This window comes from Cervus elaphus, chromosome 5 (genome assembly GCF_910594005.1).
Source record: "Cervus elaphus chromosome 5, mCerEla1.1, whole genome shotgun sequence".
Taxonomy (NCBI): Eukaryota; Metazoa; Chordata; class Mammalia; order Artiodactyla; family Cervidae; genus Cervus; species Cervus elaphus.
The window spans coordinates 35,185,624-35,201,096 of NC_057819.1; the positions used below are offsets into that span (position 1 = coordinate 35,185,624).

The 15,473-nt window shown below is 36.0% G+C and overlaps 1 protein-coding gene and 1 pseudogene across 4 annotated transcripts in view; one reads left to right on the plus strand and one right to left on the minus strand.

The window, feature by feature from the left end:
• Positions 1–15,473, minus strand: part of FSTL5 (follistatin like 5) — an 864,807-nt gene that overhangs the window by 708,588 nt on the left and 140,746 nt on the right. For 2 of the 4 annotated variants that reach the window (XM_043902330.1, XM_043902328.1), the window contains exon 3: positions 6,065–6,095. In XM_043902330.1, coding sequence (XP_043758265.1) covers positions 6,065–6,095 — 31 coding nt within the window. Of the gene's footprint in view, positions 1–6,064; positions 6,099–15,473 lie in introns of all 4 variants that reach the window. The other 2 variants (XM_043902329.1, XM_043902327.1) reach the window with 1 other exon arrangement.
• On the plus strand, positions 6,932–7,044 carry LOC122695862 (annotated as a pseudogene).

Genomic DNA, 15,473 nt, shown 5'->3' on the forward strand with positions numbered 1-15,473 from the left:
CTGATCTCTATCAATCCCGAAAGAAGTTTCCTGTACCACAGCCTATATATACACTCATAGAAAAATCATTAAAGCACCTTTGCTCCATCAGAGCTTAGCTCCCCGTGTCTTTCTTTCTCTCTCTCTCTCTCTTTTTCTGGCTGATTCTCTGGAGTGTGGAGACCCGTCGTGCTCACTTTCCTGCCCGGGCTTCTAAGACCCCCTTGAGAGGGCGCCTGGTGCCTTCGAGAGCGATGCAAGTCCTGTGTCAAGGGCTTTATTGGTCCTCTGCGTAAACCAGGGAATATCAGCCTCTTTCTCTCTTTTACTTTATTATTGTCAACTCTGTACCACCAGGTTCCTGTCCATTAAAGGACCCCAACATTCATGGAATTCTCCAGGCAAGAATGCTGGAGTGGATTGTGTAAAAGAACTATATTTCTTCACATTCTTTTACAACATTTAATTATTTTTTTAAGAATTATTGTCAGAAGAACACCTGTCTGGCATTTATACAGCATTGTCATTTGCCAAAAACAAAGAAATAAATAAATCTATCCATCTTTCAGTTGACAATTTTAGAGGTGAGTTTTCCTGTCTTTCGGTACTTGGGCTTTCTAAGGATTGTAACTATTGATTATGATTGACAAAACCCACAGTTTTCATAAATAGCTACAAATCATTATTTCTCTCAGTGGTAGTTTTCTGAATTGAATATCAAAGAGCCTAGTGTTCAGTACGTATGATATTGTAATCCATTAGAAATATAGTAGCTCTGAACTTCAGGTAATGGTAAGAATCTTCATTACAGGTATTACTAATTGTGCTGGCTACATTTTGTTTCCTGAACATAAAGAAATGCAACAATTAGACAAAAGAATCTCATAAAGGGCTCATGTATATAAATTATTACCTTATAATTTTACATGATATTTTCATTTGTTAATGTAATATATTCAATGGCCTTTATGAATAAAGATTTGAAGATCAATCTCTCCATACTCATTGTTCCTGACAAGCTACCTGAACTTGAAGACGTTAGCTGATCTCAGGAACTCTGTGAGATTATTCTAATGAAGGATATTTGGATATTCAGGAAATGTAAATTAAGAATTTAGAATTTCAAACTCATAGCAACGCTCCTTAGGCTCATTGAGAAATATATTCCTGTCTATTTCAGATTATATATTAGATAAATTTTAGTGTTTCCAGTTGCTAATTTTGTGGGAAATAAAGAAGAATTTGAACTCATGAGTGTTTAAAAATAAATAGAAAATAGTTTGTATGTGCATTTATGTGCATAAAGACTGCAGGCATCATTCTTTAATGGCATTTATTGTCCCAAATACACTCTTTTAATCAAATCAAGTATGGTCTAGACATAATGTTTTCTGTTATTGCTCAATAGTGAAGAAGGTATGTACCATAGGAGGAACAATTGTGCAGCTTACATTTTTGATATACACAAATGTATATGACATATATTTGCCATACAGAACCTATTTAGGTTTTTTTTTGCATAGACTTTTGCATATGTCTTTTAATAGTACAATGACATTGTTCAATGTTCTTATAGAAGTATAAGTCTTAGCGTTTCAGACATGTAAAGGATTTTTTATGTCACATGTTATGTTATGGTAATACTTACCATAGAAAAGGAATTACCTCTGGAGGTTTTAAGTCACTAGTATTTCGTGAACAAGTTGGCATAATTCTTACATATGTCCCTTAAAATAGCACTGTTACATTTGCCATTTTCTATTTTTTTCTTAAACTTACAAAGTACTGAACAGTTTTTGTATAAATTAGCAGTAGGAAAAATATATGCACCATGACATTAAAGAAAATAATATGTGAATAGAAAAATCCATAGATAACAAATTAATGAACATGAAAAAAAATTGAGAATAACAGCATGCTAAATTTACCTACTGTAAAATTGGGGATTGGCTAAACAAGCTACGATCCCTTTTAATAGAATAAGAATGATAATATTGATCTGAATTACTTTATGTGATTTCTCAAAATGCAGACATATTTGGATGCTAATTCTTACAAATAATGTGTGTTTGAGGATTAAAATAAGATAATATATGTAAAAAGCTCACCACAGTGTCTGACATCTATTAGACACTTAACAAAAGAGAGATATTAATACTATAGCCTATAAATGATTATTAGGTAATTTAATTTAGTCCTCATTGCCCCCAAATGTTCAGTCTTGACAAAATATAACTAGCCATGAAAAGAGAACATGCTTTATTTTTAACACTTCTGAATGGGAAGAGCCAAGAATATCCATATAAGAAGAGAGGAGGGAACATCTATGATAAAGACAATTGGATCACTTTGGGGAATGGATAAACATTCTTTTATTGACAGAAGAGAGTGAAGCCAATACTGAGGTGCATGCCACAGCATAACCACACACAACTGTCTACAGAGATTATATCCTTCTGACAGTAGTAAAACTTCACACCATTTTGGAAAAGTAAAAACTCAATGAAGTTGACAGAGTTTCTAAGCTATTTGTAAAGCATGGTTGATTTAAATTTTCCTCAAAAACTATTAAAATACTCCCCTGAGAAATACTGCAGATTGATTTGTTGTGATCTTTATAGAAAACATTACTTCTGGATCATATTTACAAAATTCTCATTGGGTTTTAACACATAATGTGCTGTATTTTAACTCAGCTTTTAAGTCACTGAAGAACAGTGTGAAAAATCGTTTCCTGAAAAGTTTTGATCATTCTTTCAAACCCGTGGGACTCATTATTTCTCTGCTATATTCTTTAATGTAGGTGTAAGAAAGGACCTCTTAAACAACTGGAAATCTCAAAATTGTGTGCTCAATAGATTAGTCTTTGTCTCATTTAACAACAGACCATATACAGAGGAAAATTAGTTGAGAATCCGTACTCACTATTGAACCAAGACACATCTTGTCAGTTGAATTTCACTGAAATATAATTCTAGAGTTTGAAAATATGGATTAATATGACTTTCCAAAATAATATTAGAATAAGAGCATGTGAATGTCAAATAATCAATTAAAGATAAAATTGCAAGTTTCCAAACATTTCAATATATGTATATACAGAAGAAATAGGAATTTCTTTTCATTGGATTTTCATTGCTATGTGAATTAATGTAATTTCAGGTCACTGATATCATCAGGTTGGGATTGGTGTTTCAAGTATTAATAGGCACCAAATGCAAGGAATTAAAAGATTAAAGACTGCATACATTCTTGGCAATGTAATAAACATATTCCAGCAAATAAGATTAGTCAGGAAGTCCAGAGAATTACCAGTTGAGAAATGTTTACTAAGATCATATGAGGCCATAGTCCTCATTTCAAGTATTAGTGACCAAGAAAGGTACAATATTTGATTTTCAGAATTTTGTTATCTAATAATGGGTAAGACATTGCTTTTGTGACTCAATATTTTTCTTCTTAATATTGATTTTAAAATATTTTAAATGACCATTCATAAGTTCCAGTAAGATAATATGGTAAGGTGATTCCCATAACTGTTCAAGAAAAAATGTAAAGTTCCTCTAAGTAGAGCTAGACAGCAAGTCTTGATGTAACCATATATCTCTGATTTATTTTACTTACAATTTGATAGTCTAGCAGACATTATGTGAAGATTCTGAACCATGTGTCAGCCAATAACAATGACAGAAGTGACAAGCATCAGCTTGAAATTTTTATTACATTATAAAAGAAAACATGTTCCCAGAAAATAGTTGAAAAAGCATAATTTCTTCTACTTCAGATGATTTAATTTATGTACTCCAAGGCAATAAAGCATCAAAAGGAAAACTATACTGAATTTATTTCAACTATAATGGAATTATAAATATGATTTAAGGTTAATCTGAAACACTAGGCCCCTTTATAAGAAAAGATGTGCAGTCAATATGCTTAAAATGCATGCATCACTCAAATGAACATCACATAGCACCTCTTGGAATAGAAATTTCCTTTTGCAACACAAAGTGCAAAACTTTGAGTTAATATGAGTGTTTTGAGGATAAATAAATATAATGAATTCATGTATAAAATAACAAGACATAGTTAAGTTTGCTGAAAAAGAACACAGTTTGGGAATCCCTGGAAGGGTAGTCTTACCTAATTCATTTGAACAAAATAAACATAGCAAACATTTTAAAAGTATGTCTTTTCATATTTTTCTATAATATAAGCACACAGATGATCAAACAAGAAAAACATTATGAAAATTAGTCAGTTGTGAGAAAATGCACAGAGGAGATTATATTTGGACTTAAGTAAGCAAAACTGGTAACATCAATCTAGCCACCCTCAAAAATGTAACTATCCTTTTATCATTTCAGGAACACATGTAATCTTTGTAACTTCTCCACAGTTATATTTTTTTAAGTTATTTGTGTAAAACTCCAAAAGCTCTAAAAAAATATTTTCCTGTGCAAAAAGTATGGAATAAAGCATGACAGTTGTCAACAGACACATGAAAAGTTGCACAAAACTGCTAATAATTAAAGAAACACAAATCAAAGCTACAATGACCTTACAACAATCAGAACAGCAAACATTAAAAAGTCTACAAATAACAAATGTTTTGAGGGTGTGGAGAAAAGAGAAACTTCCTATATGGTTGGTGGGAATGTAAGCTGATACAGCCACTGTGGAAAAAACACTATGGAGGTCAAAAAAATAAAAATAAAGTTGCTCTATGATCCAGCAATCCTACTGCTGGGCATATGGAGCATCATAATTCAAAGTGATACATGCACCCCTATGTTAATAGCACTATTTGCAATTGCCAAGATATGGAAACAACCTAAACGTACATAGACAGATGAGTGGATCAAGAATATATATAACAAATATATATACTCAGCCATAAAATGAATGAAATAAAACTATGTCATTATTTGCCCCAGCATGGATGGACCTAGAGATTATCATGCTAGGTGAAGTAAGATAGAGAAAGACAAATACCATAGGATATCACTTATATAAGGAATGTAAAATATGACACAAATGAACTTATTTACAAAACCGAAACAGACTTGTGGCTACCAAGTCAAAGGATGGATGGAGGGATAAATTAGGAGTTGGGATTAGCTGACTATCCCAAACTATAAAAATAGATAAACAACAGGGTCCTACAGTGTTTCACAGGGAACCATATTCAATATCCTGTGATAAACTGTGATATATGGAAAAAAATGAAAAAGAATGTACACACATACACACATATATATGAAATCACTGTGCTATACAGCAGAAATTAGCACAATATTGTAAATCAATTATACTTCAATAAAATAAATAAATAAATAAACACAGAGCAATTGTGTTTTGCTTCATTATCAGATTTGGGACTACTACACTTTGGGGAAGGAATAAGTGGTCAAGGATGACCACAACATAAAATAAGAATGGACAGGCCAGAAGGATTAAACCTGGAAAAATCTGTGAAATTTCTATCATTACAATCAGTAGAAGCACACACTAATGGAAACATTTTGTTGACGTATTACAAGGTACTTAGAATAATATTATCTCAATTAATGCATTTCAAATAAGATTCTCTTTGTGGGGTAAAGAAACTTCCTATGTCAGACTAAGATAGACTATGCCATAGAAAAAGTTATCACCAACTTCTAATATATAAATATATATTTTCTTGCTCTTTCAGAGAAGATAAAGTGAGATGGCAGTGACTAAATGTTTGGTTCTCCACAAAGCATAGTTTTAAAAGGGTCATCTCCTAAATTATAGACGTGACAGAATACCTACTCTTATAAACAATGGTTGGTGGAGGAATTAAATGAAAACATCTCAGGCAATGAACAGAAAGTTGTGTTGAATTTTCCAAAAACACTGTATGAAGAAAGGAAATCTTGACAAACTTCAATTGCCTTGGAGAGTTCCCAAAGCATTCACAATGACTTTAAAATCATGTTGAAAATTTTGAAGTTTTATTGTTTTTCTCATTTCAATTATATTTTCAAGGTAGCATCCATTTTTTTTCTTATATACTTACTCAATTGTATAAAACTATGATCTTAAAACTGTCATGACTTACCTTTGATTCTTGAACGTTCTTGACTTTTTTCCTGCTGGAAATAAAACAAAAATAGTTCAAAGTTTGTAAGCATTTTATCAACAGTGTGATATAAATTTTCACTTTAACTAAAGTCTTATCAAAATATTTTACTGTACATATACCCAGGAGTCATTGTAACACAATTCTCACTTAAAAAACACATGTCAAATCTCTTATCAGAGCAGTAATCATTCTTAGTGTACATAAATGTTTCTAAGAAACCAATACATTGCACAAATGACTTTATAAATAAATACTTAATGAATAATAAATACATTATTGTGTCTCTAAAATGTCTGGCCCATTTTATTTAATCCCAACAGAATTTGCTTTTAGTGTCTTTATGTTAATTCTATGTTTTTGGTGAGGAAAAAGTTTAATGGCAAGCAGTGGAGAATTCACTAAAACACACACACACACACACACACTAAGATATTTCAAATGTCTTTCCTTCAGTTTAGCTTAAAATTGTTCCCTATCTTGCTTCTCTGAGGCTAAAGTTGACAACAGTTCTATTATTTATTCAAAGCTGCTTCAGTCAGACCGGTCTTTTAATTTGAAATACTCCTTATAGTTATCAGGCAACCCCAGAAGAATTTGTTTGCTTTTGAGTTTTTAAGTAGAAATTGTGAACTCTATAACTTCTCGATTAATACTCAGGCACAGTTTACTCTGCTAAAAGCTTTCAGGTTCTCAAACTAAAAATAATTTTGAAATATGTTTCTAACTAAAAGTCACACACAGATATGCAGAAATATACGAATGTCAATAAATTTTGATAGCATTTATAAACATAGTAGAAATATGAAAAGTTATTTTGCTGCAAATATTCATCCCACAGTCAGATTGAGAATAAAGATGATATTGACAGGCTAAGCATTCCCTATAGTAAGATCACACTTGTGTCCCCAGACCTAGTTCTTTACCTAGGTCTGGTTTTATAAATGCTGATGATAAACCAGGTCTGATTCATATGATGAATTTTGTGTGGGAAGTGTCTGTGACTCTAGGTATCTGATCAACCTTGAGAAATGGTAGCACAGCTAGTGTGATAACATTTGAAGATAACCATTGCTAGTGTGTAAATGAATTGTAAAATTTTTAAAAAATGCATTATTGATGTATATTCATTGAAACATGCTAACCAAATGTATGATTCTATTAAGCTAATGTTTTGTATTCTAAATCTCTTATCTTAGCCCATCTAGACTTTGTGTTTAAATTCTGAACTGTACTGTTAATTAATTGTTTTTTAATTACAATGTACTTTTAACTTAGAGTATATGTTGCTCATTTAAACTAAAATTCTAATACAAATTATATATATTTATAAATAAATAATACATACTTTAAAAGTACATTATTATTTCATAATTATAGGACAAGTTGATGTAAATTTTCCAAATGGTTACTAATGAAAAAGAAATCTCGAGGGAGGAGCCAAGATGGCGGAGGAGTAGGACGGGGAGACCACTTTCTCTCCTACAAATTCATCAAAAGAATAACTGAATGCAGAGCAAACCTCACAAAACAACTTCTGATCGCTAGCTGAGGTCATCAGGCGCCCAGAAAAGCAGACCATTGTCTTCGAAAGGAGGTAGGACAAAATATAAAAGATAAAAAGTGAGACAAAAGAGCTAAGGGCGGAGACCCGTCCCGGGAAGGGAGTCTTAGGCGGCCTTGCTTGGGCTAGGGTCCGGGCCAGAGTGCCCTGAGGACAATCGGAGGGAGCTTCTGTGAGGTGCCAACTTGAACTGTGGGAGACCAAAAGAGAGAAAATTAACCGGCCGGAACACACTGCCGGCCGTTCGCAGAACAAAGGGACGGAGAAAGTCCCAAGAAGAGGTCGCAGGCTGCGGACCCCGCCCAGCCCTGCCGGAGGCAGGAGGCAGGGGGGAGGGGAAGGTCGCGGCGAGACACAGGGCGCAGGCACCCGACCGGAGCGGGCGGGGACTGGGGCTGGGGACGCAGAGGGCGGAAGGCGCGCGCACCCGACTGCGCCAGCGGAAACTGAGACTGGGTCCGCGGAAGGGAGTGAGTGCACCACACCTGGGGATAGTGCGCCCATCGAGCCCCTCGCTGCCTGGACCGCTCTGACGGGGAAGGCACAGAGAGCAGGCGCAGCTTTTCCTTCCGCGCTTTTGTGTAACACCCGAGGGCTGGAACCTAGCGCAGCGCGGGGCGCGCTCCATATAGAACAGCCGGGAGCCTGAGCAGCGCAGACGGAGAAAGCAGCGTCAGCCCCTCCCGGCAGCGCCAGCCCGCCCCCGCAGGGCCAGCCCCTCCCCGCAGCGTCAGCCCCGCCCCGCAGCGCCAGCCCATCCCCGCAGCGTCAGCCCCTCCCAGCAGCGCAACGGAACTAGCTAACTGAATAAGAGTCCACCTCCGCCCGCCTGTGTCAGGGCGGAAATGAGGCTCTGAAGAGACCGGCAAACAGAAGCCAAATAAACAAAGGGAACCGCTTCAGAAGGGACTGGTGCAACAGATTAAAATCCCTGTAGAAAACACCGACTTCACTGGAAGGGCCCTGTAGATATCGAGAAGTGTAAGCTGGAACGAGGAGCTATCTGAAACTGAGCCGAACCCATACTGACCTCAACAGCTCCAGAGAAACTCCTAGATATATTTTTACTTTTTTTTTTCTAAGTAAGGAAAAAAAAAAAAAGAATTTTTTTTTCTTTTTATATTTTTTCTTTTTTATTTTTTCTCTTTTATTTTCCTTTAAAATTCCCTATTACTCCCCCATTACTCCTTAACTTTCATTTTCATAGATTTTTACGATTTTTTTAATTAGGGGAAAAAAAATTTTTTTTTTTCTTTCTTTCTTTTTTTTTTTTTTTGTTTTTTTTTTCTTTTTTCTTCCTTTTTTTCCTTTCCGTTTTCTCTTTTATTTTCTATTTTTCTTTTTCTCTTATTTCTTTTAAAGTCCTCTAGAACTCCTCTACTACTCTTCATTTTCATTTTCACTACACTATAACCTTACCAAAAAAAAAAGAGAAGCCCTATCTTTAAACCGAAGATTATTCTCTCCCAATCTTGACTCTCTGTTTTCTACCTCAGAACACCTCTATTTCCTCCTTTCCCCTTCTCTTCCCAATCCAATTCTGTGAATCCTTGTAGGTGTCTGAGATACGGAGAACACTCTGGGAACAGACAGCTGCGTAGATCTGTCTCTCTCCTCTTGAGTCCCCCTTTTTCTCCTCCTGCTCATCTCTATCTCCCTCCTCCCTTTTCTCCTGTTCATGTAACTCTGTGAACCTCTCTGGGTGTCCCTAACAGGGGAGAATCTTTTCGCCATTAACCTAGAAGTTTTATTATCAGTGCTGTATAGTTGGAGAAGTCCTGAGACTACAGGAAGAATAAAACTGAAATCCAGAGGCAGGAGACTTAAGCCCAAAACCTGAGAACACCAGAAAACTCCTGACTACATGGAACTTTAAGCAATAAGTGACCGTCCAAAAGCCTCCATACCTACACTGAAACCAACCACCACCCAAGAGCCAGTAAGTTTTAGAGCAAGACATACCACGCAAATTCTCCAGCAACACAGGAACATAGCCCCGAATGTCAACATACAGGCTGCCCAAGGTGACACCTAACACATAGACCCATCTCAAAACTCATTACTGGGCACTCCATTGCTCTCCAAAAAGAAGAAATCAAGTTCCACGCACCAGTACACTGACGCAAGCTTCCCTAACCAGGAAACCTTGACAAGCCAATCGTCTAACCCCACCCACTGGGTAAATCCTCCACAATAAAAAGGAACCACAGACCTCCAGAATACAGAAAGTCCACTCCAGACACAGCAATCTAAACAAGATGAAAAGGCAAAGAAATACCCAACAGGTAAAGGAACATGAAAAATGCCCACCAAGTCAAACAAAAGAGGAGGAGATAGGGAATCTACCTGAAAAAGAATTTAGAATAATGATAATAAAAATGATCCAAAATCTTGAAAACAAAATGGAGTTACAGATAAATAGCCTGGAGACAAAGATTGAAAAGATACAAGAATTGTTTAATAAAGACCTAGAAGAAATAAAAAAGAGTCAATTAAAAATGAACAATGCAATGAATGAGATCAAAAACACTTTGGAGGGAACCAAGAGTAGAATAACGGAGGCAGAAGATAGGATAAGTGAGGTAGAAGATAAAATGGTGGAAATAAATGAAGCAGAGAGTAAAAAAGAAAAAAGGATCAAAAGAAATGAGGACAACCTCAGGGACCTCTGGGACACTGTGAAACGCCCCAACATTCGAATCATAGGAGTTCCAGCAGAAGAAGACAAAAAGAAAGGCCATGAGAAAATACTCGAGGAGATAATAGCTGAAAACTTCCCTAAAATGGGGAAGGAAATAGCCACTCAAGTCCAAGAAACCCAGAGAGTCCCAAACAGGATAAACCCAAGGCGAAACACCCCAAGACACATATTAATCAAACTAACAAAGATCAAACACAAAGAACAAATATTAAAAGCAGCAAGGGAAAAACAACAAATAACACGCAAAGGGATTCCCATAAGGATAACAGCTGACCTATCAATAGAAACCCTCCAGGCCAGAAGGGAATGGCAGGACGTCCTGAAAGTAATGAAAGAGAATAACCTACAACCTAGATTACTGTATCCAGCAAGGATCTCATTCAGATATGAAGGAGATCTCAAAAGCTTTACAGATAAGCAAAAGCTGAGAGAATTCAGCACCACCAAACCAGCTCTTCAACAAATGCTAAAGGATCTTCTCTAGACAGGAAATGCAGAAAGGTTGTATAAACGTGAACCCAAAACAACAAAGTAAATGGTAACGGGACCACACCTATCAATAATTACCTTAAATGTAAATGGGTTGAATGCCCCAACCAAAAGACAAAGACTGGCTGAATGGATGCAAAAACAAGACCCCCATATATGCTGTCTACAAGAGACCCACCTCAAAACAAGAGACACATACAGACTAAAAGTGAAGGGCTGGAAAAAAATATTTCATGCAAATGGAGACCAAAAGAAAGCAGGAGTCGCAATACTCATATCAGATAAAATAGACTTTCAAATAAAAGCTGTGAAAAGAGACAAAGAAGGACACTACATAATGATCAAAGGATCAATCCAAGAAGAAGATATAACAATTATATATGCACCCAACATAGGAGCACCGCAATATGTACGGCAAACACTAACGAGTATGAAAGAGGAAATTAATAGTAACACAATAATAGTGGGAGACTTTAACACCCCACTCACAACTATGGATAGATCAACTAAACAGAAAATTAACAAGGAAACACAAACTTTAAATGACACAATGGACCAGCTAGACCTAATTGATATCTATAGGACATTTCACCCCAAAACAATCAACTTCACCTTTTTCTCAAGTGCACACGGAACCTTCTCCAGAATAGATCACATCCTGGGCCATAAATCTAGTCTTGGAAAATTCAAAAAAATTGAAATCATTCCAGTCATCTTTTCTGACCACAGTGCAGTAAGATTAGATCTCAATTACAGGAAAAAAATTGTTAAAAATTCAAACACCTGGAGGCTAAATAACACGCTTCTGAATAACCAACAAATCATAGAAGAAATCAAAAAAGAAATCAAAATATGTATAGAAATGAATGAAAATGAAAACACAACAACCCAAAACCTATGGGACACTGTAAAAGCAGTGCTAAGGGGAAGGTTCATAGCATTACAGGCTTACATCAAGAAACAAGAAAAAAGCCAAATAAATAACCTAACTCTACACCTAAAGCAATTAGAGAAGGAAGAAATGAAGAACCCCAGGGTTAGCAGAAGGAAAGAAATCTTAAAAATTAAGGCAGAAATAAATGCAATAGAAACTAAAGAGACCATAGCAAAAATCAACAAAGCTAAAAGCTGGTTTTTTGAAAAAATAAACAAAATTGACAAACCATTAGCAAGACTCATTAAGAAACAAAGAGAGAAGAACCAAATTAACAAAATTAGAAATGAAAATGGAGAGATCACAACGGACAACACTGAAATACAAAGGATCATAAGAGACTACTACCAGCAGCTCTATGCCAATAAAATGGACAACTTGGATGAAATGGACAAATTCTTAGAAAAGTATAACTTTCCAAAACTGAACCAGGAAGAAATAGAAGATCTTAACAGACCCATCACAGGCAAGGAAATCGAAACTGTAATCAAAAATCTTCCAGCAAACAAAAGCCCAGGACCAGATGGCTTCACAGCTGAATTCTACCAAAAATTTAGAGAAGAGCTAACACCTACCTTACTCAAACTCTTCCAGAAAATTGCAGAAGAAGGTAAACTTCCAAACTCATTCTATGAGGCCACCATCACCCTAATTCCAAAACCTGACAAAGATGCCACAAAAAAAGAAAACTACAGGCCAATATCACTGATGAACATAGATGCAAAAATCCTTGACAAAATTCTAGCAAACAGAATCCAACAACATATTAAAAAAATCATACACCACGACCAAGTGGGCTTTATCCCAGGAATGCAAGGATTCTTCAATATCCACAAATCAATCAATGTAATACACCACATTAACAAATTGAAAGATAAAAACCATATGATTATCTCAATAGATGCAGAGAAAGCCTTTGACAAAATTCAACACTCATTTATGATTAAAACTCTCCAAAAAGCAGGAATAGAAGGAACATACCTCAACATAATAAAAGCTATATATGACAAACCCACAGCAAGCATCACCCTCAATGGTGAAAAATTGAAAGCATTTCCCCTGAAATCAGGAACAAGACAAGGGTGCCCACTCTCACCACTACTGTTCAACATAGTGTTGGAAGTTTTGGCCACAGCAATCAGAGCAGAAAAAGAAGTAAAAGGAATCCAGATAGGAAAAGAAGAAGTGAAACTCTCACTGTTTGCAGATGACATGATCCTCTATATAGAAAACCCTAAAGACTCTACCAGAAAATTACTAGAACTAATCAATGAATATAGTAAAGTTGCAGGATATAAAATTAACACACAGAAATCCCTTGCATTCCTATATACTAACAATGAAAAAACAGAAAGAGAAATTAAGGAAACAATACCATTCACCATTGCAACAAAAAGAATAAAATACTTAGGAGTATATCTACCTAAAGAAACAAAAGACCTATACATAGAAAACTATAAAACACTGATGAAAGAAATCAAAGAGGACACAAACAGATGGAGAAACATACCATGCTCATGGATTGGAAGAATCAATATTGTCAAAATGGCTATTCTACCCAAAGCAATCTATAGATTCAATGCAATCCCTATCAAGCTACCAACGGTATTTTTCACAGAACTAGACCAAAGAATTTCACAATTTGTATGGAAATACAAAAAACCTCGAATAGCCAAAGTAATCTTGAAAAAGAAGAATGGAACTGGAGGAATCAACCTGCCTGACTTCAGACTCTACTACAAAGCCACAGTCATCAAGACAGTGTGGTACTGGCACAAAGACAGAAATATAGACCAATGGAACAGAATAGAAAGCCCAGAGATAAATCCACGGACCTATGGACACCTTATCTTTGACAAAGGAGGCAAGGATATACAATGGAAAAAAGACAACCTCTTTAACAAGTGGTGCTGGGAAAACTGGTCAACCACTTGCAAAAGAATGAAACTAGAACATTTTCTAACACCATACACAAAAATAAACTCAAAATGGATTAAAGATCTAAATGTAAGACCAGAAACTATAAAACTCCTAGAGGAGAACATAGGCAAAACACTCTCTGACATAAATCACAGCAAGATCCTCTATGACCCACCTCCCAGAATATTGGAAATAAAAGCAAAACTAAACAAATGGGATCTAATGAAACTTAAAAGCTTTTGCACTACAAAAGAAACTATAAGTAAGGTGAAAAGACAGCCGTCAGATTGGGAGAAATAATAGCAAATGAAGAAACAGACAAAGGATTAATCTCAAAAATATACAAGCAACTCCTGAAGCTCAATTCCAGAAAAATAAATGACCCAATCAAAAAATGGGCCAGAGAACTAAACAGACATTTCTCCAAAGAAGACATACAGATGGCTAACAAACACATGAAAAGGTGCTCAACATCACTCATTATTAGAGAAATGCAAATCAAAACCACAATGAGGTACCATTACACGCCAGTCAGGATGGCTGCTATCCAAAAGTCTACAAGCAATAAATGCTGGAGAGGGTGTGGAGAAAAGGGAACCCTCTTACACTGTTGGTGGGAATGCAAACTAGTACAGCCACTATGGAAAACAGTGTGGAGATTCCTTAAAAAACTGGAAATAGAACTGCCATATGACCCAGCAATACCACTTCTGGGCATACACACTGAGGAAACCAGATCTGAAAGAGACACATGCACCCCAATGTTCATCGCAGCACTGTTTATAATAGCCAGGACATGGAAGCAACCTAGATGCCCATCAGCAGATGAATGGATAAGGAAGCTGTGGTACATATACACCATGGAATTTTACTCAGCCGTCAAAAAGAATTCATTTGAATCAGTCCTAATGAGATGGATGAAACTGGAGCCCCTTATACAGAGTGAAGTAAGCCAGAAAGATAAAGAACATTACAGCATACTAACACATATATATGGAATTTAGAAAGATGGTAACGATAACCCTATATGCAAAACAGAAAAAGAGACACAGAAATACAGAACAGACTTTTGAACTCTGTGGGAGAAGGTGAGGGTGGGATGTTTCAAAAGAACAGCATGTATACTATCTATGGTGAAACAGATCACCAGCCCAGGTGGGATGCATGAGACAAGTGCTTGGGCCTGGTGCACTGGGAAGACCCAGAGGGATCGGGTGGAGAGGGAGATGGGAGGGGGGATCGGGATGGGGAATAAGTGTAGATCTATGGCTGATTCATATCAATGTATGACAAAACCCACTGAAATGTTGTGAAGTAATTAGCCTCCAACTAATAAAAAAAAAAAAAAAAAAGAAATCTCTATTTCTCTCCATTTTGACACTTTTTCATTCATTTCATCATTTATTCTTTTAGCAAATGTGTATTGATCACTTCTATGTGTCAGACACTGCTCTAAGTGATAAATGATGAACAAAACAAACCAAAATATGTCCTCCTGAACCATGATTATTACACAAATGGCAATAAGTTCTATTTAGCAAAAGATATACCATACAAGGTGTAGTTTGGAGTGACTACAATTTCATAGAGGTCTACAATGATAAATAATTTTGAATAAAATTTTGAGGGGAATAAGAGGATGATCCAAGCATATATCTGGGGAAAACATGTTTTGAGAGAGAAAAACAATTGCAAACTCCCTGTGATACAGCAGGTCTTGACACTGTCAAAGATACCAGGGAAACGTGTAACTGGACAGGCTGAATAAGAAGAATTGAAT